General features: G+C 37.7%; 5 protein-coding genes across 6 annotated transcripts; 1 reads left to right on the top strand and 4 right to left on the bottom strand.

The window, feature by feature from the left end:
- Nucleotides 439-3739, bottom strand: LOC104765632 (protein TIFY 6B-like). The gene is made up of 7 exons (XM_010489382.2): nt 3396-3739; nt 2074-2279; nt 1679-1893; nt 1500-1590; nt 1111-1408; nt 958-1018; nt 439-869 (listed from the first exon to the last, which is right to left on the bottom strand). Exons 1-7 carry the CDS (start codon nt 3478-3480, stop codon nt 767-769), a joined length of 1059 nt encoding a protein of 352 aa, XP_010487684.1. The 5' UTR covers nt 3481-3739; the 3' UTR covers nt 439-766.
- Nucleotides 6499-13709, top strand: LOC104765631 (probable serine/threonine protein kinase IREH1). Its single transcript, XM_010489381.2, has 18 exons — nt 6499-7492; nt 8094-8158; nt 8267-8449; nt 8527-9867; nt 9963-10135; nt 10287-10530; nt 10680-10772; nt 10848-10988; nt 11070-11162; nt 11349-11553; nt 11847-11932; nt 12178-12266; nt 12364-12415; nt 12495-12551; nt 12636-12812; nt 12928-13005; nt 13378-13565; nt 13680-13709. The coding sequence occupies exons 1-17, from the start codon at nt 6766-6768 to the stop codon at nt 13462-13464; spliced, it is 3891 nt and encodes a 1296-aa protein (XP_010487683.1). The 5' UTR covers nt 6499-6765; the 3' UTR covers nt 13465-13565; nt 13680-13709.
- On the bottom strand, nt 14174-17513 carry LOC104765629 (probable inactive receptor kinase RLK902). 2 transcript variants are annotated; one of them, XM_010489380.1, is made up of 3 exons: nt 16923-17513; nt 15427-16277; nt 14174-15027 (listed from the first exon to the last, which is right to left on the bottom strand). In XM_010489380.1, exons 1-3 carry the CDS (start codon nt 17429-17431, stop codon nt 14444-14446), a joined length of 1944 nt encoding a protein of 647 aa, XP_010487682.1. In that variant the 5' UTR covers nt 17432-17513; the 3' UTR covers nt 14174-14443. The 2 variants fall into 2 exon arrangements, with proteins under 2 accessions (XP_010487682.1, XP_010487681.1); XM_010489379.1 differs by lacking the exon at nt 16923-17513 and having other exon boundaries at nt 15427-16868.
- LOC104765628 (chaperone protein DnaJ 1-like) lies at nt 19032-21875 on the bottom strand. The gene is made up of 11 exons (XM_010489378.2): nt 21511-21875; nt 21363-21431; nt 21160-21258; nt 20944-21068; nt 20503-20698; nt 20221-20396; nt 19996-20125; nt 19758-19918; nt 19617-19678; nt 19452-19533; nt 19032-19342 (listed from the first exon to the last, which is right to left on the bottom strand). Exons 1-11 carry the CDS (start codon nt 21781-21783, stop codon nt 19162-19164), a joined length of 1554 nt encoding a protein of 517 aa, XP_010487680.1. The 5' UTR covers nt 21784-21875; the 3' UTR covers nt 19032-19161.
- On the bottom strand, nt 23819-26571 carry LOC104765627 (glutamine synthetase cytosolic isozyme 1-3). Its single transcript, XM_010489377.2, has 9 exons — nt 26395-26571; nt 26073-26112; nt 25883-25986; nt 25738-25786; nt 25540-25646; nt 25347-25434; nt 25056-25259; nt 24924-24977; nt 23819-24315 (listed from the first exon to the last, which is right to left on the bottom strand). Exons 1-9 carry the CDS (start codon nt 26466-26468, stop codon nt 23971-23973), a joined length of 1065 nt encoding a protein of 354 aa, XP_010487679.1. The 5' UTR covers nt 26469-26571; the 3' UTR covers nt 23819-23970.

Below are 27039 nucleotides of genomic sequence, written 5' to 3'. Positions count from 1 at the left end.
TACTTGTTTGTTTTGTAGTCATCAACGATCACTGAAAATAAGTAAACAATTGTTCCTTTCATAATTATTTGTTGTCTTCTACTATAGCTTTTTACTATAGATTTTACGGAGTACAGAATTATATTCACTTGTTATTCTAGTCTTGTTATAGAGTATAAAATTATAACTTGAAAACTCTTTATATAAGAAACTTTTCAACTCACTTTCCTAATTTCTCTAGGAAGACAATTTCTTTATTTCTCATAACTTCCTAAACTACTAATCCTAATCTCTTTAGACTTGTTTGTGCTTCAAGCTTATCCCAACATCTAGTGTTTCAAATTTGTACAAAACGATTAATTATTTATCCTTTTCTAATTTGTACAAACACAATATAATCTTTTCTTTTTTCTCTCTAACATTCACGTACGTTTATAGTTAGAGAAATAATATATAAGGGAGACTGAATCGAACCAGTTCCATTGTATGAATCATACAAATGCAAGCTTCAGCCTTGAGTGATATATACAAAAGAAAAGAATAAAGAAACAAACAAACAGTTTCTACTAATTCTCTCCCAAGTACATGTCTGTTTTGCTCTCATAAGTTCCATTAGACCAAAATCTGGTAAACAAGGTATACACTATCGTATATATATAAGCTAAGATGAAACTCAGTGTAGCCAGAGGGAAAAAAAAATTAACTGAGAAACTGAAAGGCCGCCATAGAAATGCAAATATGGGTGTGGAGTGGTCTAAAAGCAACCTTCTTCTTACTGTAGATGACATTAGGTTGCAGAGCTCAGAGAAGAACTAATGCATTCAGACATTGATCTGCGACAATCTGTCGATGACTTCTTGTCTACGCAATATGGCGATACGCTCGTGACCCTGCAGAACGCACACACGATGAGGAAAGAGAGTTAGCTCAAGAAAACTATTGAATTGTGTATTAATGTGAAGAGTTTGTTGTGTATACCTTTCTTTGCGTTTTTCTAAAAACCTAGCAAGAGATGCTTTGCGAGCCAGGGGTAAAGCCACTGCACAAGAAAGAGATTGACGTTTACAGCCATGGAATTACTACTAAGCTATGTTCGAATTTAGTATCAGGGATATGTGACTCTGTTTTTACCTGTTGGAGCCATTACGCTGGTAGAACCTGAAACAGCTACTGAGCAATTGATATTGGATGCATTATTTTGGTTGTCGTGAAATCTTGATGTCAAGCCTCTTGTTAGTTTTGCTGCTCCAAGTCCATTTGTGCTACTTACAGCTTCAGGACTAAGATAAGATATTGTAGGCATGAAGCTAGGAGGCATAGCTGAAGAATCAACAGAGGCACGAGTATGATGATGATGATGAGTTTGAGGTGGTGAAAAGGCTTGAGGCATAGGAGAACCATTCCCAGCTAGAAACATTATCGCCTTTGCCTGAGATGGAGGAATGAAAGAATAAAGCAAATGAGTAACCATACTAAACTAATAAAAGAGATGCATACATGGAAGAAGATGATTGAGTTACCTTTTCAGGAGATATGTCATCGTAAACACAAACTGAACCGGCATAAAAGATCGTCAACTGCGCAGGTGCCCCTATTGGCTTGGAAGAAGATCTGAAAAAAATAAGTCTTTAATTAGTCAACTATGTAACTACAAGATATGATATGTTGACTTAACAGAGAAGGGAGAAGCAGTGGGTACCTAATATCAGTTGTCCCTACAATGGCGCCGGGAGGAGGAAGGATTGAAATAGGAGGTGCCATGATAGGAACTCCTACCAAAGGTTGTGAGGTATTGCTATTGCTGATGAAGCTTCTTCCTCCTGGTGCGTAATGATGAGACTGGAAACCCGGCATTGACATGGAAACTGCGTTAGTTTCTTCTTGTTGATTTGAATTAGGGAACATTCTTACTCCCTGAGAGCAAAAAAGCCATAACAAACGTGTAAGGAACTTGTTTGGACTAACTTATCTAAAAATGAGAAGCTTAGCTTACGGTTGAAATGAATCAGTTATTATATTAAACCAAGATTATATCCACCAACTAATTGCCATAAACTACAATATTGGGAAAAAGGCACATGGCATGATAGATACCTGTACAGAACTGTAAGGAGCTTTGCGGTTTGAATCATAAACATCTGCAACTGATGATGGCATGAAGGAACCAGAGTGCGGCAGATGATAATTTCCAGACTTTCTATGTTTATCTTCTTGAGATGATGGCCTGAAAGATAGAAACTGAGAAGAAGCAGCAGAGACTTTGTTTGAGAACGACCAGTTCATTCCTCCTCTGTTGGGAGCTACAAAAAGGGAAAAAAAAGGAAACAATCAGACCTTTATCAGTTTACAGTCAAACGTGAAGTACCACCAACTGTTAACCATAAATGTCTCGAGATCTTACATTAACAAACACCGAACCCAAGAAAAAAAAAATTTACCAACAATGTAGAACTAGAATCTGATACTGTTGACAAGTTCAACGAGGCAAAACCACTTTTAGAAAACCGTGTCTCATTTATACTAAAAAAAAACATTTATTCAAAGTCATTGTACGAAACTAGAATAATTAAAGATTTTATTTTTGTTTTTAAATTAAAGAGAGATTCAAACATTAAAAACTCCACACACCCACATGTCGATGCACTACTTTTATGGAATGGCACGTTTTTGGCTTATAAAGAAAACAAAGTCGAAATAAATTATATTCCTCGTGGTGAGAAAACTATACATTTCACATTATTGGTACCCTTGAACTACTATATTCTAATAATAACATCCCTACGCTAGTTTCACTTAATCAACACACAATCAAATATTTAATCATCTTATAAACTAATCCAACTCTAACTTTTACTAAGTATTATTATTTAAATCTTCCACCTACTACCAACCGTCTCTATATTTTAATTCCCTTCTTATATTCATCCCTTCTTTTCCAACATTTTACGTATTCGTTTTAAAAAATAAAAATAAACTAATTAAAAGTATATCTCAGACAATTATAAGTCCCTTTCAAATAAAATATCCCTCTTGTAAAAAAAAAGAAAGTTAGCGAGTTTAAACCTAAGACAAACGTTTTACACAGGGATTTTTCTAAAAGAACAAAACTAGTTTCCTAAAATCCAAATGATCCACACAGTTCATCTCCCGAGACAATGTTCTGCTCTGAGCCAAGAGACAAACTGACAAACTCTCAGTTCCCGAGCAAGCCATAAAAAAAACAGGGTTCCAAAAACCTAAAATCCTATTAGTATCTCCTAATTAACGCATAATTGTTCCAGAAAATTACAAAAAGATCCACGATTTGGTTTGGGAATTAAGCATATATGTTAGTCTAACAGAGAGATTTGAAAAAACATAACCAGATAAAGATTGATTCATCAAAGGAAAGAAGAATAGTATTAATGAATAAAAACCTGAATCTCTAGAGCTTTCGCTGGTTTCCTCCTTGACAGTGATCGGAGAATTTTTCGAACCCAATCCCAATAAATCCCTCTCCATCTATACAATAAAGCCGTCAAAATAACTCGATCTCAAACCCTCGCCGATTAAAACGCGTGTTAAACGCCGGAATCAAAACAGATACAGCTTCGGCGCCGGGGGGGAAAAAAAGGAAAGAGAATAAAGAGAGACTTTTGATGGAGAAAATGAAAAAACGTGGAATGAAGTTAACAACACATCATTACACAGCGATTCCTAGTTTTTATTAACAAATCGCATGCGACATGTGAATTGTACCCATTAATTTATTTTCAGTTTTGAGATTTTTATTTAAGACAAACAAAAAAGATTCCTTTTTCTCTCATCTTCCTATTGGCTCAAAAACCAGCTTACAGGTTGTCACCGGATATAGTCGGTCAAAAGACACGTGCATTGTCGTGCAGTGTGTGGGCGTTTCTTTTGGTGGTGAGACACGTGTCCAGGCACGTGCGTTATTTTTTTTTTCTTATAACGTGAATCATTATGCGAACCGGCTATCTTTATTTATTACTAGTACTTTTTTATTACAAGAAAAAACACTTTGTTTTTGTCGTCTAACGCGCGAAATAGATCGCGTGAGTTGTAAACTCGTTTTGTCTCTCACCGCTCAATCTAATTTAGTACTTCTTCTGCTACTACTTTCGTGCACGTTCTCTCTTCACCAAGATAAACATATGCACGTTGCGTTTTTTGGCAAACAAAATGTTTATGTATTCTCAGTCTTTTTTTTTTTTTGTTTTTTAATCTTTAACTAACCGGGTGGTACGAATTGTTAAAGACTATAATTTCAAATCTAACTTTCAGAAAATGATTTTCAAACAGAAATCTAAATATAATTATTGCAGAATTTTTATTTATTAGTTCCACAACTCAACATTATTAATCTAGTATTCCCATGTGATTATGTCATTATACTCGAATATTCAATCACTTTTTAATTTATTATTTTTGTCAGTGTACTTTATTAATAGCACACTATTATATACAAGTTTGTTGGGCTAATTTGTATGTTGCTTAAAAACTAAACTTGTTAATTATAATATAAGGTAAAATTATCGGTACCAAAAGTTAATGGTTCTTTAACGTAAAAATACTACTAAAACCCACTCGTTGACATCGTTTTTCTGTATTAATAGATGCATCATGCATGTGGTCCGGGGGAGGAAATTACGCCATTTCCTGCGTCATCTTTCTTTTTTGTCATCTTTCTTGTTTAATTTAGGGGCTTAATTTAGGGGCTGTTATTAGAGAGATTGTTTCTAAATCCATATGAAATTGTAAATTCTAAAAATCAAAACACATGGATTTTGGAATAACATGTTTTATCTTTGGATTTAAATTCTTCTATTTTACACTTTCAAATCCACTTAAAACATAATGTGGATTTTGAAATCCAAAAACAAATCATTAAATGAATAACATGAGATTTTAACAAGTATTTGTAGATCATTGAACCAATAACATATAATTTTGATAAGTATTCTAAAATCAATAATTAAATAACACATTATTTTTGTTTGAATTTCCAAATTCATTAAAATCATAGAACCAATAACCCTTCCTAGTATTTAGTAAAACTATACTATATATAGCAATGGTTTTAAAACGTATTTAAGTATTTCATAATATAGTGATAAAGTTTTATAATTGTCTTTTAAAAATGAAAACCACCAACAAAACAAAAGTATATATAAAATGGAAAGCAGTCAAGCACAACAACTTGACCATGTCTACCAAGATAACATTTCTGAGTCTAGGGAATTGAATGTGTAGCATACGTCATTTTCTCCAGCCTTTATTTTATCTATTTCTTGCTCTTTTTAATATATCACAATAATATCTAGTGGATTATTAGGAGAATACCACAATGCTTTAAACATTTTAATATACACAAATATTCCATATAATAGATCAGATCAAAAGTGGACCTAGAGATGCAATCAAAATGATGCCATAAACGTTTTCGTCACGCTATGATCCACACATACAATACCCGAAATTTAATTCTGGTTTTTACATACTACAAAAGTACAATAAAGGATTATATCTATCTACTATATATTGCTAAACAAAATATATGCAGCATTATGGAAAACGGCGGTAGTAATCTCTAGAAGAAATTATTTATCAGAAATTCAGAATAGATGAACAAACAAATAAAAGAGTCGGATATCAAGGGATATGATAACAAAATCAGCTGTTACCAAAAAAAAAAAAAATGATAACAAAATCAATAATAACAAAGAGAAAATCTAGGCACATATGTATATATGTTATATAGAAGCATTTAACCAGATTTTGGATCGACTTGAGTACTTGCAATATTATTTTGTTTTTTGGTTTTTAGTTTGGTGCTTCAATGGTTCTTCTTTAAAGATGTTATTTGCATTTAATAAAAGATAAGTTTAATAATAGCTTATCCGCCTGTATACAAAGCTTACGTAGACAAATCTGGTAGATTAGTAACTTGATTCGAAATGACAAATATTGTCAGACTAACTTGATTCGAAATGTTGGTCTAAAAGTACTTCTCGAACTGTCTTGATCTCTTGAGTGACTTTTGAGTTCGTTTTGTTGCCTCCTTGACATGTCGCCACTAAAAGAATAATGCGAAACAAACTCAGCTCTAATTATCAATATGCAAGACCGTTCTAATATAGGCCCAAAAGCCCAAATCTATGGACCGCATAAAGTTGGAACTACATCCATCAATCAAGCCATCTTGTAGATCAGCTGCACTTAACTTTATTTTCGATTAGAAAACATAAAGATCGTTTTCTTGTTTACTTTTTTTTTAATAACATTATGTGGATTCATGTGTTATTTGTGGTTATTAAAGTAACAATATAAAGGGTTAATTAAATTTTCAATGGTGGTGGATATGAAAATGAGTTGTGTTTTTTGTTAATAAATTAATTAATGATTTCAACATATGTAAATTAATTATGGTTTCTCAAAGAAAAGAAAAGGGTAATCAAAAAGTCAAAATATAGTCTAAAGACTCTAAACCAGTATTGACCGTTTTCAATTTGTAGTAGTAAAGTAATTAAATCAATAAGCACTCCCGAATCTAGGCTTCTCCTCCACTACAGTTACGCCTTCTTCTTCTTCTTCTTCTTCCTCGTCGCTTCCTCAAATCTCTAACCTCGTAAACATCTCCAGAGAATCATAGAGAATCATAGAGCGAGAGAGATAGACAACTGGTATATTGAAGTCGGAGTGTTGAAATTGACAACTGGATTTTATGGTTGGATTTGGTGTGTAGCGTGCGATTAGGTTTTGAATCGATCAAAAACAAAAAAAAAAATGGTATTCAAGAACAAGCTCTTCTTCTCTTCGAAGAAATCTGGATCTTCTAGTCCCGATAGCTCTAATAGTCCCAGATCTGTTGGCTCCAACTCTCCGATTCGATCAGATAAGAAGAAGTCTAAATCCGCTTCCAAGGATGAACCTCCGATCCCTAGTCCGAGTTCCGTCACTGGTTTTGCTGGAGTTGGTTGCAAGCAGACGCAGGTTAAAGATGGTTTGAAGAAGAAGGATGGTTCATCTAAGGGCAAACAAGTTTCATCTGAAGTTCAAGCTCACTCGATTGGGAAATCGAACTTGTCTCCTAGCTCTGAACCGAAGAAGAAACCCCCGACGACGGAGTTCAAGGAGGGACCTGCTTTTGTTTCTCCAATCATGGCTTCGTCTCTGGGATTGAACCGGATCAAGACGAGATCCGGTCCGTTGCCTCAGGAAAGGGTTTTTAACTATAGGAATGATCCGGCTACGAGCAATCTTTCGAAGATGGGTGCCGATGGAGACTTGGGCTCTGGTTCAGCTACTTCTGGCTCTGGTAGTGGCAGTAGAAAGAAAGAAGTTGGGAGTAGCAAGCTAGGTTTAGAGGAGATCATGGGTCGCACTCGGCCGAGTGACACTAATAGTGATCGTGTTAATATGTCTCCTGATACTGGACCACCGAGGAGCCTCAGCCCTACTTTGCCGCCATCAGGATCTCGATTGCAAAATGCTGCATCCTCATCGGGAACTGGTATGTCCTTACTCCTTAGATTCTAATAACAGTTGGTGTGGGACAATTATGTTTTCTGTCTTCATCCTTTCCGTTGATTTGATGTTAAATGGGAACTAAGAGAGAAATACGCATTGGCAGCTTGCTGTGATGGTAATATGATGTTAGTATATGTGCCCGTCTCATCCCTGATAATCTTGTTCCCTTTTCTGCCCTGTTATAAGTATGTTAGCTTGTAAGATATCAGAGGCTCGCTACTTTTAAGTATCTTTATCTGTGTCCTTACTCCTTAGATTCTAATACCAGCTGGTGTGGGGAAACTATGTTTTTTTCTTCATCCTTTCCGTTGCTTTGATGTTATATGGGAACTAAGAGAGAAATACGCATTGGCAGCTTGCTGTGCTATTAATATGTTTTTTCTTCCCTGATAATCTTGTTCCTTGTTCTGCCTGTTACTAAGTTGTAAGATATCAGAGGCTTGCTAGTTTTAAGTATCTTCATCTGTGTGTTGATAACTGAAACTTCATCACTGCATAAACGCATCTTACACTGTACTGTGTCCAGATAAGTTTTGCCTTTTCAGTTCTTATTTCTCAAGTTTTCTTTTGTTGGTACTTCCCAGGTCGCTCTGAGATGTCATCTGGTCGCTCTGGCCCTCTAAGAAATTCAGACTTTTGCACCCCAGAGGTACCCCATTCTCCATCACATAATTTTCTTAAGTGGTTCTTCCTATGTGTATTCCTATGTGTATTAGTTTCAACTTTTAAGTGATCTTGGTGACATCTATCTTTCTAGAATTCATATGAATGGGAAAATCCAAAAGAGTCAGAATCACCACGTTATCAAGCCTTACTTCGTATGACAAGTGCTCCACGAAAGAGGTTTCCTGGTGACATCAAAAGCTTTTCTCATGAGTTGAACTCAAAAGGTGTACGTCCCTTTCCATTATGGAAGCCTCGTAGGTCGAACAATGTGGAGGTATCCTAGAACCCCTTATCTCTATTAACGCTTTGTTATCTTTTTGTATGCAGAATCTAACCATCTGTATTTTCTAGGAAATATTGGTTCTGATTCGGGCAAAATTTGATAAAGCAAAGGAAGAAGTAAACTCTGACCTTGCAGTATTTGCAGCAGACCTGGTGGGTGTTCTTGAGAAAAATGCAGAAAGCCATCCTGAGTGGGAAGAAACGTTTGAAGATTTGTTAATTTTGGCTCGAAGTTGTGCTATGACTACTCCTGGAGATTTCTGGCTTCAGTGTGAAGGTATAGTTCAGGACTTAGATGATAGGCGTCAAGAGCTTCCTCCAGGAGTCCTTAAGCAGCTTCATACTCGGATGCTTTTTATCCTTACCAGATGTACTAGATTACTTCAGTTTCACAAGGAAAGTTGGGGAGAGGAAGAACAAGTTGTACAACTACGTCAGTCAAGAGTCTTGCATTCTATAGAGAAAATACCTCCTACTGGAGCGGGAAGGAGTTCCAGTGCTGCAAAGGTCTTTAAGGTTTCATCCACCAAGAAAGCTTATAGTCAGGAGCAGCGTGGTTTGGAGTGGAAGGAGGACGCTGTTGTACGATCAGTTCCCCCTCTCTCTCCCCCTGAAGATTATTCTCTTAAGGAATCTGAATCTCCTGCAAATATTGATAGAATGTCTTCCTGGAAGAAACTTCCTTCACCAGCACTGAAAACTGTGAAAGAAGCGCCGGCATCAGAAGAGCAGAATGATATCAAAGTTGAACCTCCAAATATAGCGCCAGCAGCTGTTCCTATTCCCAACTGTCCGCCAGCAAAAGATTCTCATGAACACTCCTCCAAGCATCGGCACAATATTTCTTGGGGTTACTGGGGGGAACCGCCCGTTATTTCGGAGGAAAGTTCAATAATGTGCCGTATCTGTGAGGAGGAAGTTCCTACAACTCATGTGGAAGACCATTCCAGAATTTGTACATTGGCTGATAAATATGACCAGAAAGGACTGAGTGTTGATGAGCGGCTGATGGCAGTTGCTGGAACACTTGACAAGATAGCAGAGACCTTCAGGCATAAGGATAGCCTAGTAGCCGCAGAAAGCCCAGATGGTATGAAAGTATCCAATTCGAATTTGACTGAAGAATCTGATGTTCTCTCCCCAAGGTTGAGTGATTGGTCGCGAAGAGGGTCAGAAGACATGCTCGACTGTTTCCCAGAGTCTGATAATTCAATTTTTATGGATGATCTGAGAGGTTTACCGCTGATGTCATGTAGAACCCGTTTTGGTCCCAAGTCTGACCAAGGCATGACAACTTCATCTGCCAGTAGCATGACTCCTAGATCCCCGATTCCGACCCCTAGGCCTGATCCAATTGAAATGATATTGGGAGGCAAGGGTACATTCCATGATCAAGATGATATTCCGCAGGTTTGTAATGGTTGTGATCCGTGCTCATAATTTTTCTTGTCTCTTGTTTTTAAAACACATCTGATGAAAAAACTCTTGATAACCGGATGACGCAGATGAGTGAACTTGCTGACATTGCAAAATGTGCAGCAGATGCCATTCCGGGTGATGATCAATCCATTCCATTCTTACTTTCTTGTCTTGAAGATCTGAGGGTTGTCATAGACCGCAGAAAGTTTGATGCACTTACAGTAGAAACTTTTGGGACTCGCATAGAAAAGTTGATCCGGTAAGCTCATCGATGCTACTTTTGGATGCATATACGTTTAGATTCTGAAAGATGCTTTATGGTTTTCTAGAACTGTTCTCGTGTCAGTTGGAATTATAAAGAGTTCACTTCAGAATGTGTTTTTTTAAGTATAATATTCCTGATTATGTAGGGAGAAATATCTGCATATGTGTGAGCTAATGGAAGATGAAAAAGTTGACCTACTAAGCACTATAATTGATGAAGATGCTCCTTTAGAAGATGATGTAGTTCGGAGCTTGAGGACTAGCCCAGTACATCCGCGAGACCGCACATCCATTGATGATTTTGAGATCATAAAACCAATCAGCCGGGGAGCTTTTGGGCGAGTTTTTTTGGCAAAAAAGAGAACAACAGGAGATCTATTTGCAATCAAGGTAAAACGATTTGGTGCTTTTGTTCTCTTTTCAATTCTATTTCTTTTGTTACAAAAGATTCATCTTTTTATTGTTGGGCTAATGTGGATAGCAAAATCTTTAGTAGTGTTTTCTCTTATCTTGTGTTTAACATTGGCCATGCTCCACAGGTTCTGAAAAAGGCAGATATGATCCGTAAGAATGCTGTTGAAAGTATACTTGCTGAACGTGATATATTGATCAACGTTCGCAACCCCTTTGTGGTGAGCAGGTCTAGCCTTTAAGCATTTTCTCAGGAGAGAGATTTACTTCTTTTAACATTAATTTGTTTTGACCAGGTTCGTTTCTTCTATTCTTTCACTTGTCGCGACAACCTGTATCTGGTAATGGAGTATCTGAATGGAGGGGACCTGTATTCGTTGTTGAGAAATTTAGGTTGCTTAGAGGAAGATATTGTCCGTGTATATATTGCCGAAGTTGTAAGTTCTGCATGTTTATTTTATTCACAGTATATTCCATAGAGCTCTAGAAAGTGATTTCATGATGAATTTCTATGTCAGGTCCTTGCTTTGGAATATTTGCATTCTGAGGGTGTTGTTCACCGTGATTTGAAGCCAGATAATTTGTTGATTGCGCATGATGGTCATATAAAGGTATATTTTTCCATTTCAAGAATTCTTCTGCCATCTTTTAGAAACTTGTGGGTAATATTATTACTTATTGTCCTTTCGAATACTTCTTCTGTCTTGATGTTTGAGGTTTACGAGATGTAGCCTTTGCACGTAAGAGAGACTTAAATTTAAGACCTATGGTTTCTTTCTTGTATTGTATCTGAGCAGTTGACAGATTTCGGGCTCTCTAAAGTTGGTCTCATCAACAGCACGGATGATCTGGCTGGTCCTGCTGTAAGTGGGACATCACTGCTTGATGAGGAGGATTCACGATTAGCAGCATCTGAGGATCAGCTTGAAAGGCGCAAGAAACGGTCAGCTGTGGGTACTCCTGACTACTTAGCGCCAGAAATTCTTTTAGGGACAGGGCATGGTGCGTAAACTTTTCTGATCGTTGTGTCTGCTTGTCTTTTATTTAAAGATTGCATGTTTAGTAGAATCATTGGTACTCAGGTGGGATTGGTAATTTAAGTAGGAAAAAAAAACTGCTTCAAATTCTTTTCTGCTCTACTACTCTCGTTAAGTAGCAGTGTTATATGCTAAGTACGCTGACTTCCATGATATATCTTGCTCTAGGCCCGTCTGGCAATAGTTTCAGATAAATATGTTTCGTTGATCACATCCCAAGACTGTAAAAAAATATTATATACTTGCGTTATCATTCAGGTGCAACTGCGGATTGGTGGTCTGTTGGCATCATTCTGTTTGAACTCATTGTGGGAATTCCACCCTTCAATGCGGAACATCCTCAGGTCAGAGACTAATCATTGCTTTGTTTCTTATTTATAGTTTGATAGAGGAACAGGTGTTTTCTCAAACTCGTAGGAACTAAAATTCATACTTGGGTGGTCTTTAAATGCCATGTGTTTTTTTGTATTGACTTTTCAACACATCTAAGCTTTTATTTGAAATCAGTACATATGTTGCTATAGAGAGCACTGTGCGTTTACTTTCAGTTTCCAACATTTGAATGTGCATTTTCTTTGGTTTGTTCCAGCAAATATTTGACAATATTCTCAACCGTAAAATACCATGGCCTCATGTTCCAGACGAGATGAGTGCTGAAGCCCATGATATTATAGATCGGTAAGAGTTATTCTACCTTACCGTCCATACACAAAATATTGAGTCTTAACTCCATAGAGAACAAGACAGGTTACATCATCTCGTCTTCCTTTTCTAGATTTTTAACAGAAGATCCTCATCAGAGACTTGGAGCTAGAGGGGCGTCTGAGGTAAAAATGGATGTCTTTTTCTGTGATGAATAATTCCAACAAGTTGCAAACTGTTAATGTCATCAAATTCATGACTCAGGTCAAGCAACACATCTTCTTTAAAGACATCAACTGGGACACACTAGCAAGGCAAAAGGTGCATTTATATTTCTTATCCTTTTAAAGACATAAGCTTTGCTACTTGGTACCTTCTTAAAGCTTAACGCTAGTTTTCTTTTAGGCTGCATTTGTTCCGGCTTCAGAGAGTGCTATTGACACAAGTTACTTCAGAAGTCGCTACTCATGGAACACATCGGATGAGCAATTTTTCCCTAGTGGTGAGGTTCAAGATTATAGTGATGCTGATAGCTTGACCAACAGCAGTGGTAGCTCGAACAATCATCATGAAGAAGGGGAGGTAACATCTGCTAATCCATTCTTAGAGTTTTATATCTTTAGAATTAGTCGGAAAACTATCATTAATGTTCGTTGGATGTGCACTTTCTTTGAACTGGATCAATGCTGCTACACAGGCTGAAGAATACGAAGGACACACAGAGTTTGATTCTGGCGTACCTGTAGATTACTCTTTCAGTAATTTCTCGTTTAAGGTACTAACTCATGATTGACCTGTTAAGATCCAATGTTGTTCAAGTTGCAATTGGTTTGGTGGTGGTTTATATAGTTGTTGATAATTCAAAATCCAACTTTCATTTTTTGATTAATCTATGTATTGGTTTGTGGCAACCGGTGTAATGTAAAAGTTATGTTAGCTGGGGAAGAGTTGGGAGTATGGAGGTGCTTTAGGCTGTAAGTAGATGTCAGAATCAAAAATAGAACCATAGGGACTGATTGATAGTCTTTGAACTTGTGGGTTCTGCCTCCAGACAAACTTGAAATCTGGCGTGTCTTTGTTTGAGTGGTTGGGTAATAAGAACACAATGCATAGCATTCTGAGTTTTCTCTCCTTTATGGTTTTGCAGAACCTCTCTCAGTTGGCGTCTATCAACTACGATCTTCTGTCCAAAGGCTGGAAAGATGAGCCACAACCAATTCCGCATCACAAGTAACATTGAATTCCTGGATGTTTTTTCTCGATTCCTTTGGTGTTATGTGAGTCAGTGTAATGAGTACTCTGCCATTACCGGCGTCGTTTGTATACTCTGTAAATGTAAGTCATCCGTTTCTGTTGATTACATTGTTCATCACAAAGTCAATCTTGTAATCTCCATTTGCGGTGACAAACTGACAATTTTAAACATGTTTCAATGTGTTGTATCTGCAGAGACAGGAAGAGAGAAAAAAAGAAAAAAAAAAAAAAANAAAAAAAAAAAAAAGAGAGAGAATGGATATTGGAACATTATGGGGACGCAAACGCAGCAACAAACTTGATGTATCGGTACTTTCCCCATATTCCTATAATCACTAGGACATGAGAGTGGTGAGGTAGCGTTTGCGTTTTGAGTAATCAGGGGAAGCCATCGATCTATGTAAAGGATAAGGGAGAGTTCACAACCTATTTAACCTTTAATGATTTCAAATACCATTTAAGACATAACCCCAAACTTTCAAATTTATCTCAGCAAGTTTGCACCCAACTTTTTCTTGTACTTATGTTGATAACAAATATCACAAAAGAAAGTATAACATCTCCCCAATAACTATCACTCCAGTGGATCGCAAGAAGTTGACGTGATCACGTGAATGTGTTAATGATTTACTTTTTACTATACTATCTTTTTCTATCGTCCGCACATAATCTTATCAAAGAGATAAAAAAGCTGAAACAATACTGAAATAAAGTTAAAAAGGTTAAAAGCACTAATAATTACAACCACAAGGAACTCCTCATCATCAGTGCCCACACATGAAAGAAACAAAAAAGAACACCAAAATTAAAAACATCTAATTAACGACCCCCCAACTCACTCTAATTCCCCGCCATATTCTTAAACTAACACTTAATCATCAAACACCAAGAACGCCGTCGTTACGTACCACCGATTCAACTCATGAGCCTCTCAAGTCTCATCCTTTCATCGAATGTCCTTAGCCCACCTGATCTGAACCCGATTGGCGCAACTCCTGGATCCTCCTCACCACCTCCACCATCACTGGTCGCTTGTCAGGGTGCTGCTCTGTACAGTCAATGCCAAGCTGCAGCATTTCCGCCATCTCTTCTTCCACCATCTCGATACTCATCAGCTCCGAGTCAAAAACCTCGTTCCTCCACTCCTCTCTTGCCACCGAATGCACCCACCTCGCCAAATCCATTCCTTCGTCGTTCATCACGGAGTTAGACGGCGCTTTTCCGGTGAGCAGCTCTAGCAACACCACACCAAAGCTGTACACATCCGCTTTCTGTGAGACACGCCTCGGGTCAGTTACTTCGGGGGCACGGTACCCAGTGGCCCGGTTTGGGGTTGTGGATGAGGTGCTGACGAGCTGAGCCAGGCCGAAATCAGACACTCGTGCGTCATGGGAGCTTGTTAAGAGGATATTGGAGGACTTGACGTTTCCGTGAGAGCTCAACGGGTCTTGTGAGTGAAGATAGTCTAAGCCACGAGCAGCTCCAAGGGCGATACGTGATCGGATTTGCCAGTTCAACGGAGGCCGTCCTGCGCCTTTGTTTCCTGTAACATAGCATGACATTAAGCTCTCAATACATAAAAAAACTATTGTCTGAAAGTGAAAGTAGAACACAGGATATCTGGATTTTTCATTGTTCAAACACAAAACTAGAAGATCAATTATCACTGTCAGTCAAAGAATCCAAGGTTATCTATTGTTCCCACTAAAATGCATAGATGTTCTATGTAAACCATGTGAATGTCAAGTATACGATATACATCACTAAACCATGTCAATAAATCTAACAAAAGCAGGTTATATTGTATTTGTGAATTTGACATATCTCTCTTAAACAAGCAAATCCATTACTAATTATGTTGCAAATAAACCAAAATTCATTTTTGGATAAACAGAATAAAAATCGGAATATGTAAGCAGATACAGAAATATATAACTCTCACCGTGTAAGAGAGCTGACAAGCTTCCCATAGGCATGAAGTCATAGACTAGCAGCTTCTCATCTCCACTGTAATAGTAAGCTCTCAATGGCACCAAGTTCTCATGATCCATCGCTCCAACAACCTCAATCTTCTCCTTGAACTCTCTGTCCGCCATCGTCACATCCTTCAGCCTCTTCACAGCCACTAATGTAACCGCATCAAGCACCGCCTTATAAGCTGTCCCGAACGTTCCTTTCCCCAAAACCTCCGCAGAAGCTCTCAACAGATCCTCCAGATCGAAAACCTTAGTCGCATTCCCAAAGAAGACAAGTTTCTTCATCCCTGAACTGTTCACTTCTGCAGCTTTCATCGCAGCCGGGTTGTACTCATTCCCATAGCTCCTACTCTCCGGTGCCTCCACAGCCGCTTTCTCCCCTGGAATTTCGATCTCATGTTGCTTAACAGTGCCAATGTCGACAGCCCTTGTCCTTTCGTTTCCTCCCTTCTTCCGGAAAAGAACCATCAGAATCAGAACAATCAGGAAAAAACCAACCACACATCCAATAACTATTCCAGCTATAGCCCCACCGGAAAGCTTCTTCTTTTCCTTCTCCCCCTTGCTTCCTTCCAGTGTTCCAGGTATGTTGCCAACAGAAATTGGCTGGCTTGGCACAGTTCCTTCATTAGAACAGACACCAAGCGGTTTGCCACAGAGTGAAGTTCCCACAAACGAATCAGAGTCAAACTTCTCAAGACTCTTAGGTATAGATCCGTTCAACAAGTTATTAGAGACGTTGAACTGATCCAAAGGCAAATCCAAGTCAAGAAGAGAGCCAGAGAGCTTGTTGTTCTCCAGGTACAGAGTCTTAAGCCTAGTAAGGTTCTTAAACCCTGAAGAGATCTCACCCGTAAACTCATTCTCCGCAAGATTCAACCTAACGAGGTTACTAAGACTAAACAAAACCTCCGGAATCTCACCGGAGAATCTGTTACCTTGCAAGTACAAACGCCGAAGATCTGAGCAGCTCCCGAGATCCAAAGGAAGAGTACCGGTGAGAGCATTGAGACGGAGACTGAGCGTACGGAGCTGAGTTAAATTACCGAAAACACCCTCCGGGATATGACCGGAGAGAGTTTCTCCGGGAAGACGAAGGGCGGTGACACGACCACCGTCGCATACGACGCCGGTCCAGTTGCATGGCGTGGTGAGTTTGACGTCCCAGAGTAATGTACGACCACCGACGGCGGAACGAAGGGAGAGAAGAGCGGATTTGTCGGCGGCGAGATCTCCGATTGACGGAAGAGGAAGAGTGAAGAGGAGGAGAAGAACGGAGTGGAATATAAAGAGTCTCGCCATGGAAGAACCGAAGAAGAGTCGCATTAGAGAGAGAGAGAGAGAAACCCTAGAAAAAAGAGCTCTCAGTGAAGAAGAAGAAGAAGAAGAGAGCTATGTGTGTGTGGTTTACAGTGAAGAAGAGAAGAGAAGCTAGTCAACACTTNGGTACAGAGTCTTAAGCCTAGTAAGGTTCTTAAACCCTGAAGAGATCTCACCCGTAAACTCATTCTCCGCAAGATTCAACCTAACGAGGTTACTAAGACTAAACAAAACCTCCGGAATCTCACCGGAGAATCTGTTACCTTGCAAGTACAAACGCCGAAGATCTGAGCAGCTCCCGAGATCCAAAGGAAGAGTACCGGTGAGAGCATTGAGACGGAGACTGAGCGTACGGAGCTGAGTTAAATTACCGAAAACACCCTCCGGGATATGACCGGAGAGAGTTTCTCCGGGAAGACGAAGGGCGGTGACACGACCACCGTCGCATACGACGCCGGTCCAGTTGCATGGCGTGGTGAGTTTGACGTCCCAGAGTAATGTACGACCACCGACGGCGGAACGAAGGGAGAGAAGAGCGGATTTGTCGGCGGCGAGATCTCCGATTGACGGAAGAGGAAGAGTGAAGAGGAGGAGAAGAACGGAGTGGAATATAAAGAGTCTCGCCATGGAAGAACCGAAGAAGAGTCGCATTAGAGAGAGAGAGAGAGAAACCCTAGAAAAAAGAGCTCTCAGTGAAGAAGAAGAAGAAGAAGAGAGCTATGTGTGTGTGGTTTACAGTGAAGAAGAGAAGAGAAGCTAGTCAACACTTAACACTCTCTCTCTCTCTCTCTTTAATTACACTTTTAAATTTTTTAGTTTTTGAATAATTAAATTAAATTAATTTTGTTTTTGTAAATGTGACAAAAACGACATATCTCAAAACAACAGTGACGTATGTCTTTTTCTGTGCTTCGACAAAAATATTTGTTTTATTTTCTTTCTATTATTGATTTATTATGTTTTACTTGTTGATATTCTCTTTTTAGAATCTTATGTTATCCAAATGTTAAACTTAAACCTCTCTAGCTATATTGTCTTATCTAATTTTTTCTACTAAAGAAAGATCTTTTTGTTAATTATTAATTGGATTAACAAGAAAAATTAGCAGGTGGGTGTTATGATTAAAAATGAAATTTCCCTGAATGCATCTGAGTAAAGTGCATCACTCTTCTCAAGAATTTAACACTTAGTTCTATGAATTTTCTTCTTTAGTAATAATTCATTTTTTTTTTCTTCTCTCTATAGTATAAAAATAATAATGCATGCCTAGTTGTAAAAGAAAGAAAGGAAGAAGAAGAACATGGGTATGCAGAGAAGGGTAGGACCATAAAACATGTAAAAAAAGCCAACAATAATTTAACAGCAGCATTCATAGTTTTTTCTTTTGTTACAGAACTAAACGCATTCTTTTGTTTTGTGATTGTCTCCACTCTTCTTCTTCTTCTGTGTTATTTTTTTTTTTTCTTACGATATGAATATGAAACAACACTCTGTATCATCATCAATCAATAGGGTCCCATTAATCGTACTCTCTTTACCAATTTTCCTATCAATCAAATAATATCTCATGGTCCACTGAATGAATTAATTTGGTTTCAATTTTTTTGGATCATTCCACAACTAAAACAAAATAAAAAACAAAACACAACATGGTCTTAGTGATATGTAGTTGAGCGTTACACTTTGGGAAGGGAGGAGGCAGGCAACGGCTAAAATGAAACTTGGGCAAGTGTAGTCTCATTTCGATCGCACATATGGATGGATAACACATTTTTGTAGTTGGAATATTATTTTTGTTCTCTCTAGCTGTCTTTACTAGAGTGGTAGTATTGTTTACTTTCGAAGATAAAGACGTTTTAGTCATAATGTAAGTACTAAGTATAGTAGCTGTGTTGAGACCCACTTACGCGATAATGACTTTATAGATTTGGGATTATGGGAAACCTTTTCTTGATTGCATAAAAAGCTTCTCTTAATAACATGCCCAAAAAAAACAAAGTTATTTAAAGATCTCTTATTTTACAGAAGTTGTCCTAACACTATTGCTATACTTATTATAGAATCCAGAAAGAAAAAAACTCTCCATGTGCTCCATAAATTCTCAACACCTCCACTTTGGTTTTTAGTACTTTGTTCAAATTCAATAAATTCAACATTAGTCGTATCACGGATTCGGGAAAGATTTCGGTTTAAGCCGGTTTAGCAAACACAACCATTGGTCAACAAGTACTAGTAGTAGCCGCATTCGTTGTATCACACAACTCTTAAACCATATTTGTATAAAACGATAAAACATACATACAAGATCATATATCTTCTGTGACAAAACAATTTCAACCTAGAAACAAGAACTGTGTGGCAACAAAGGGACTTATCAAAAATTAAGGTTCCTTCTTTTGTTTCAAGCGATTACCTTTCTTCTGAACCAATGCAACAGCCGAGGTTATAACGCACAGAGCCAAGACTGAGAGAACAATTGAAGTCTCTTCCACTTTCATTCTTCGTAGGGGCAATGATGGGTTCAAGCTCAGAGTCCCAAACTTTGCTCTTGAATCCTCTGGTCTACAAAACACGCGACATTTAAAACTATATATATTACACCAGGATGCATGGATAAGACAACAATGATGTGTCCTGCAAGGAATTGCTGGGAAAGGTTACATGAGATTACCTTATGACATTCTTCACTTTATGCCACCAAGACGGTTCTTTTTCGGGCTCTGAACCAAAACTATTCTCTTCTTGACGAGTTTCTGCAAACGGGGATTACAAAATTAGCTTGAATAATTTTTTGAAAAGCTACTAGTTTCTGAAATAGATTCGGATAGCGTTGTACCAGTATCACTGGAAGATCTTCTGAGTGATGAGAATTCCTCTACCAATTTTCGCTCCCTCTCACTGCCATAAACGTTGTTTCAAGCAGTTTTTAGTAAACAATGCGACATAAGGGCTATAAGGGAAGTGATGTGACACAAACCTCAGGTTCTTGGGGATCGAAACCTTCACTACAAAGCAATGGTCCCCCCGGATTGAAGGTCTATCCGTGTCTGGAACTCCTTTTCGATATAACTTCACTGTGTCGCCAGGCTGAGTTCCTGGGGGAATACGAAGATCCATTGTTCCCTCAACTGTTTCTACCTGAGAGAGTAAGTGTCATGTCTTTAAGATTCTCACTACCGAATAACGTCAAAACCAAGAAACAAGTTTATAAACACCTTTGTGATTGCCCCGAGTATCGCATCTGTAAAATCGATGCTGATATTGGAGTACAAATTAAGTCCTTCCCGCCGAATCCCACGCTTCTCATCAACTTGAAGCACAACGAACAAGTCACCAGCTCTTCCACTGCGGATATTAGAAACCATATCGAAAAAAGCAATTGCCAAAGCACTACATATGAGAACTGAAAAAAAAAAAGCAGATTCTCCTGTCCACGTTACCTTCTCTTGTCCACGTTACCTTCTCCTTGAATCCGCATTGTAGCTCTATCGCTGACACCAGGAGGGACAACAACATCCATTTTTTTCCTAGACCGTAATCTCCCATTGCCTATGCACTTTCGACACTTATCAGTGATGATTTTGCCTTCACCACCACATTTGGAGCAAGTGGACACCTATATAACACAGATTATCATCTATAGCAAGTGTCAAGGGAAATTAAAATTTCCATTTTAAGAATTAGCAACTGATCGGAAATAGTATTCAGGTATAACGACTTACCTGAGACATCATTCCAAAGGGTGTTCTCTGAGTGTTCATCACACGTCCTTTACCATCACAACTACTACACTTTTTAACGGCGGAACTGGATTTAGCACCTGTTCCTCCACAACCATCACATGTTTCTAAATAAGAAACCTCAATCTCACGTTTCACTCCAAATACTGCCTCTTCAAAGCTCAACCGCAGGTCATACCTAATATACACGTCCCCCAGCATCAAACCAGAAACAAAGATTAGGAGACATAAATATAACATCCTCCATTTTCAAGAAAATAAAACACATTCAGCGAACAGAGAAGACCAAAATATTAGCACAACAAAAGAAATAACCATAATCACTGATTTCCTCTAAAGAAATTATCGTCCATGAACAAGTAAGGACAGTAATAAAATGCCTATTCAAGGAAAAAAACACAACTTCGAAGAAGAGGATTTTACCGAATGTCAAGGTCTAAGCTTCTCTTATTAATGAAATCAAAACCCATCCCTCCTGATTCACCCATTCCCCCAAAGAATCCATCAGAACCGCCAAAGAATGCACTGTACAAGTCAAATGGATCCACCTAAAAGAACAGGAAACAAATAAAATCAACTTAGAAGATTAATAAAAATCCCTGAGATCGTTAGAAATCTCTTCATAGAGGACTCACTTACCCCTTGTGAAGAAGTATCCTGTGATCCATTAAAATCTCCTTCTAAACCAGCCTCACCGAAGCGATCATACGCAGATCTCTTCTCCTCATCAGATAACACCTACACATATGCTTCAATTCCCAAGTGTAATAAGCACCTAAAAACATCACAAAACGAAAAAACAGATTCCATAAAAACTAGGCATTCAAAAGAACTTGTGTTACCTCATAAGCAGCGCTAATCTCTTTGAACTTATCTTCCGCACCAGGGTGCTTGTTCATATCCGGGTGATACTGTTCCACCATTACAAACCCTTAAAGCTTCAATTCAATTCGAGAATGAACAACAACAAAAAAGAGGCAAATCACGAACCTTGCGCGCGAGTTTTCGGTATGAGCTCTTGATCTCCTGCAAGGTAGCGTTGCGATTGACTTTCAAAGTTGAGTAGTGATCTGTTCCCGCGGCCATGGTAACCCCACGACGGTGATTTCCGCCGGAAACCCCACATTTCCGAACACGCAAAAGAATCGGTGGAGTGGGAGTGGGAGGGAAACAGAATGAAGCACCGGGTTGAGGAAAGTGATGACGGAAGCTATGAGCTGGGTTCATAGATGGAATCAATGAACAGCGAGCCATTGCAGCCATTTCATCTCCCACCCTCGAAGAAGCCACCGGAAGGGAATCTAAGAGAAAAGGGTTTTACCGTGGTTTTTGCTCAGTGGTCAATCTACTACATTTGGGGCAAGATAGAAGAATCTCCAAGGCTTTGTTTCTAAAACGACGTCATTTTAGTTGGTGTTGATTAATACTTTGGGCCTAATTTATAGCTTAATTACCCAATAAGGCGGCCTTCTTGAAACTTTTGAAACGATACGTTAATTAGAAAGAAAAAACAATGTGCTATTTTATTTTATCCACATACAGTACACTGAAAATATAGAAAAGGGAATGTAGCCCTGAATTTAAATATCTGCACCTGTTATAACGAAAAACTAGATTTGGACCCGAGCTACAGCACACGTTAAAATACATTTCATTATTTTTAAAACATTATATATATAATTGTTTATAATATTATTTAGATGCAATTCATGCAAACAATTTTTATAGTAAATATTATTCATGGAATGTAAATCTATTATGTAAATCTTATATTGTTAATTCTAACTCATGCTAGAGTATATAAAATTATTAACATGTGCTAGAGTGTGTCAAGCAGATTATGTGCTAGAATATATAAAAATTTAACTCGTGCTAGAGTATGTAAGTCTTAAAATTATAATATATATATATATAAAAAATCAATTTGTGCTCTAGCACGGGTCCTAATTTTTATTGAATGTTGTAGTTTATCAATAAAATCTATGGAAAGTAAAAATTGTAATATTGTGTTTAAAGATCTTTGGAAACAACTTGATATAAGACTAAAATCTTCTGAAAATACAGTTTGGAATATCCATGATTTTATTTGTTATCATTAATATATCAATTATCAATTTGGAATATCCCCAATTAAAGTTGCACCCAATATTTATGTGTAATCATTAATATATAAATTAATCTATAATCTATCTATAATCTATTTGTAACCATTTGTAATCATTTATTAAAAATATAAAGTCTACCAAAATGATATTGTGTACTTTCCTTTTATTAAAAAGGGATATATTTATTTTCATTTTTTTAATTAATATATTACTATATTTACTGTTTTTAAATAAATAAAAATTGAAGAAAAAGAGAAAAAGAAATTGAAAACAATAGCCACGAGTTTTTGCATGCTGATATAAACAGAGGTCCATGTTCAATGAATCATCAGCATTCAAACCTAATACGTATTCAAATCAAAGAATATAAAGTTTCCTAAATTATTACTCTTTTAGTCTTTTTACTAATGGAATTTTTTAATCGGAATCTGCATTATTAAAACTCAGAACCACTTCTATAATTCCATAGCCAATCGTTAAGGTTTCCTTTTTCGTGTAGGTCGACAACACCGATCATAACTTTATATTCTTTCCATTTCTTTTACTTAAAAGTGAAGTCGAGTGGGTTGGGGGGCGTCATGATTTGTTTTCTTAATTTATTTACTTTTATAAGGAACGTTTTACAAATAATTAAAGTCAAGTGTGTGATACTATGCACTGAAGTTGGTGGTACTTAACAATGTACTTGTTGTGTTTTGTATGACTTTTGCCAAAAACTTAGGAAAATGCTATCCCATACTACTTTTCGTCATATCTTTTTTTCTAGTTTAGTAAATTAACAAGTAAATGCGTCACTACAAATTTTCTGAGTGGGAAGAGTCACTCATTTATTTCCCACTGACAATAAATACAAACGATATTAAAAAAAAGTTTAATTTGACTTTTCCTACCATAGCTAGTTGTGAACTTCGATGCATGAGTCTAGGAGCACAGAGCACGTGACGAGCATTACGCTGCTCCCACCTAATTCTCCACCACCCTTCGTCTTCGGAATTAATCTTCTATACTATTTTTATTGAGAAGTAGGTCACATGCCAAATAGTATTATTCTTGTCAAGAATATTCGACGTTATCTTATCCTACATCAACCACTAAACCCCGACAACTTCAACCTCCGACGCACCGGCCGAACTTTGTTATTATCATTAACAAAAACAAAACAAAAATTACTAAATATTAACATTATACACTAATTTTTTTCACCTTAAGAATCGCTTATTTTTTTAATTATTCGAAACAAACCACAAAATGTCACAAATACGCCATTATAAGAATTATTTTAATCGAAAGGTGCAATCACAAAAGAAGAAACCAAACAGGGCAAATCAAATTATGAAACATGTCATCAACCGAGGATGGTTGTTTCGGCGATCATGGAGGTGACAACATAAGGATCCATGTTCGAAGCTGGCCTTCGGTCCTCGAAGTAACCTTTACCTTCTTTCTCAGTGTCACGTCCCACTCTGACAGAAGCTCCACGGTTGGCGACTCCCCATGAGAAGGTGTTGATATCTGCGGTTTCGTGTTTCCCCGTGAGACGACGCTCGTTGCCTTCACCGTAAGCAGCAATGTGTTCTTTGTGTTTCAGCTGAAGCTTCTCTATTGCTTTCTTTATCACTTGTAATCCTCCATCGTTCCTCATGGTCTTTGTACTGTAGTTGCAGTGAGCTCCAGCTCCATTCCAGTCACCCTGAACCCATTCAAGAGAATGTTAAAACGAAAACTTGACTTGTAGTAAATGGGAAATGAAGCGTTAGAGAGTAGTAAGAAACTAACCGGGACTGGTTTCGGGTCGAAGCTGACATTTACACCAGAGATCTCAGTGATCCTCTGTCAAACAGAGAAGATGCATCAGCAAATTTGAAGCTTTTGTATTCGTAATAGGACCCATGTTAAGTAGATTATTACCTCGAGAAGGTATCGAGCCACCCAGACTTGATCACCAGCAGAAATACCCTCAACAGGACCAACTTGGAACTCCCACTGGCCAGGCATGACTTCTCCATTGACACCGGAAATGCCAATACCAGCGTAAAGGCAGGCCTTGTAGTGTGCATCCACAATGTCACGACCAATGGCTTTGTCAGCCCCCACACCACAGTAGTAAGGTCCCTGTTTCAACGAAAAAATAAAAACTTTTATATTAGATTAATACGTCAAAACGTGTTGTGATAGAACATTATGGTAATTGGATTTTACCTGAGGGCCAGGGAAGCCACCAACAGGCCAACNATGTCACAACGAAACTTGACTTGAGGTAAATGTAAATGAAGCGTTAGAGAGTAGTAAGAAACTAACCGGGACTGGTTTCGGGTCGAAGCTGACATTTACACCAGAGATCTCAGTGATCCTCTGTCAAACAGAGAAGATGCATCAGCAAATTTGAAGCTTTTGTATTCGTAATAGGACCCCTGTTAAGTAGATTCTTACCTCGAGAAGGTATCGAGCCACCCAGACTTGATCACCAGCAGAAATACCCTCAACAGGACCAACTTGGAACTCCCACTGGCCAGGCATGACTTCTCCATTGACACCGGAAATGCCAATACCAGCGTAAAGGCAGGCCTTGTAGTGTGCATCCACAATGTCACGACCAATGGCTTTGTCAGCCCCCACACCACAGTAGTAAGGTCCCTGTTTCAACGAAAAAATAAAAACTTTTATATTAGATTAATACGTCAAAACGTGTTGTGATAGAACATTATGGTAATTGGATTTTACCTGAGGGCCAGGGAAGCCACCAACAGGCCAACCAATAGGCCAGTTCACACCCTTTTGCATCAAAGTGTATTCTTGCTCAATACCATACCTTTTGAATCACAACAGTTAATATATTATAAGATTTGCAAAGAGATCAATAAAAGTACTAATCCGAAACTGATACGTAAGAAGAAGAATAAGAAGAAGAGTGTACCATGGCACTTCAGAAGCAACGTTGGGATGACTGAAGATCTTAGCAGCGTTGTGCCTCTTGTTAGTCGGGATTGGATCACCAGCTGGTGTGTAAGCATCACACATCACCTGCATATATCACAAATATTCAATTATTTAGATCCAAATTGAATATGTCACATCAATCATATCAAATATCAAAAAACAAAAAAAAACCCACCAGAATGTTGTTTCCTTTCCTGAACGGATCCTTGAATATCGCCTGAGGGCTTTTGATTCATCAAAAGAAACACAAGACCAATGTTAAAATATGAATTTGTTTATGCGTATAGAGATAGATATATATAGATGATCGAAGAGCATACTATAGAATGACTTCACTGTCTTCTCCAGCAGCTTGACCAGTGCTAGATCCGTCGTAGTTCCATTTGGGAAGCTTTGATGGATCACTCACTGGTCCCGGTAGTGTCTATATCATTCAAAAACAGATCAGATCAACCAAAAAAAACAGAGGATGAGATAAATAATCACAGGGAGATTTATATATCAAAGTACCCTAGCTTTGCTTCTAATGTCCATGCCAGATCCACCGATCCTGTTCATTCAAAAAGTTCATACAAAACCTCAACAAGAAGACAAAAAAAAAAAAGAAAAAGAGACGAGCTTTATGTTTATACACGTCTTAATCTAACGCAGGACAGCGAAACATTTAGTGTAACGAATCGTGTTCATACCAAAAAAACTCAAAAACCCATTAAGAGATCAATATCAAAACATTAAAAAAGAAACAAACTTTTTGATCGACAGCCGTAAGAACGAAACAACAACGATAAATGAGAGACTTTGTGGTGATATAGAGAAAACAGAGAGATCGAACCATATGTATTCGGCGATGATTTTCTGGGTGGCATCAGAAAGGTTGAGGTTAACGAGATCTGAGAGCAGAGACATGGCGGCGTCGTAGAGAATGAAAAAAAAATATAATCAAAGTGTTTTTAGAGAAGAAAGACGATCAATACCACTTCTCTCCTGATACTGTGTTTATATTATAGAGAGAGTTTTTTTTTTTTTTTTTGGAAATAATTACAGCCAATACATTACTTTAGTAAATTAGTAGTAATTTCTTTATTGTTGTGTGCCAGTATTATCTTTAATTTTTTTTAATAACAATAATATCGTCTAAATTGTATTTTATTTTTCAGGTAAGATTCTCCTGAGATTACTACAGAATATAACAACAATATTTAATCAACAATTATTGCCGAAAACGAAGAGTTTATATACAAAACGGAACTAATATGCGTTACGGCATAAATATACAAATATTTTCCACTTTTTCATATACAGACGATCTTCAAAACATTTCCAATCATTTTGTTTTTAGTACAAAGCTGTTTATGTATAAACTTGGAATATATTTTTGAAAAAGAATTGGTAAAAAATAGAATTATTATTGATGAACACGTAAACGTAGGTAGGTAGGAAATGTAATGGTTTTTTTTTTTTTTTTTTTTTTTAAAAA

This window comes from Camelina sativa, chromosome 19, assembly GCF_000633955.1.
Source record: "Camelina sativa cultivar DH55 chromosome 19, Cs, whole genome shotgun sequence".
NCBI classification, from domain to species: domain Eukaryota; kingdom Viridiplantae; phylum Streptophyta; class Magnoliopsida; order Brassicales; family Brassicaceae; genus Camelina; species Camelina sativa.
The sequence above is the reverse complement of the archived record's forward strand: the minus strand, read 5'-3'. Positions and strand labels throughout refer to the sequence as shown.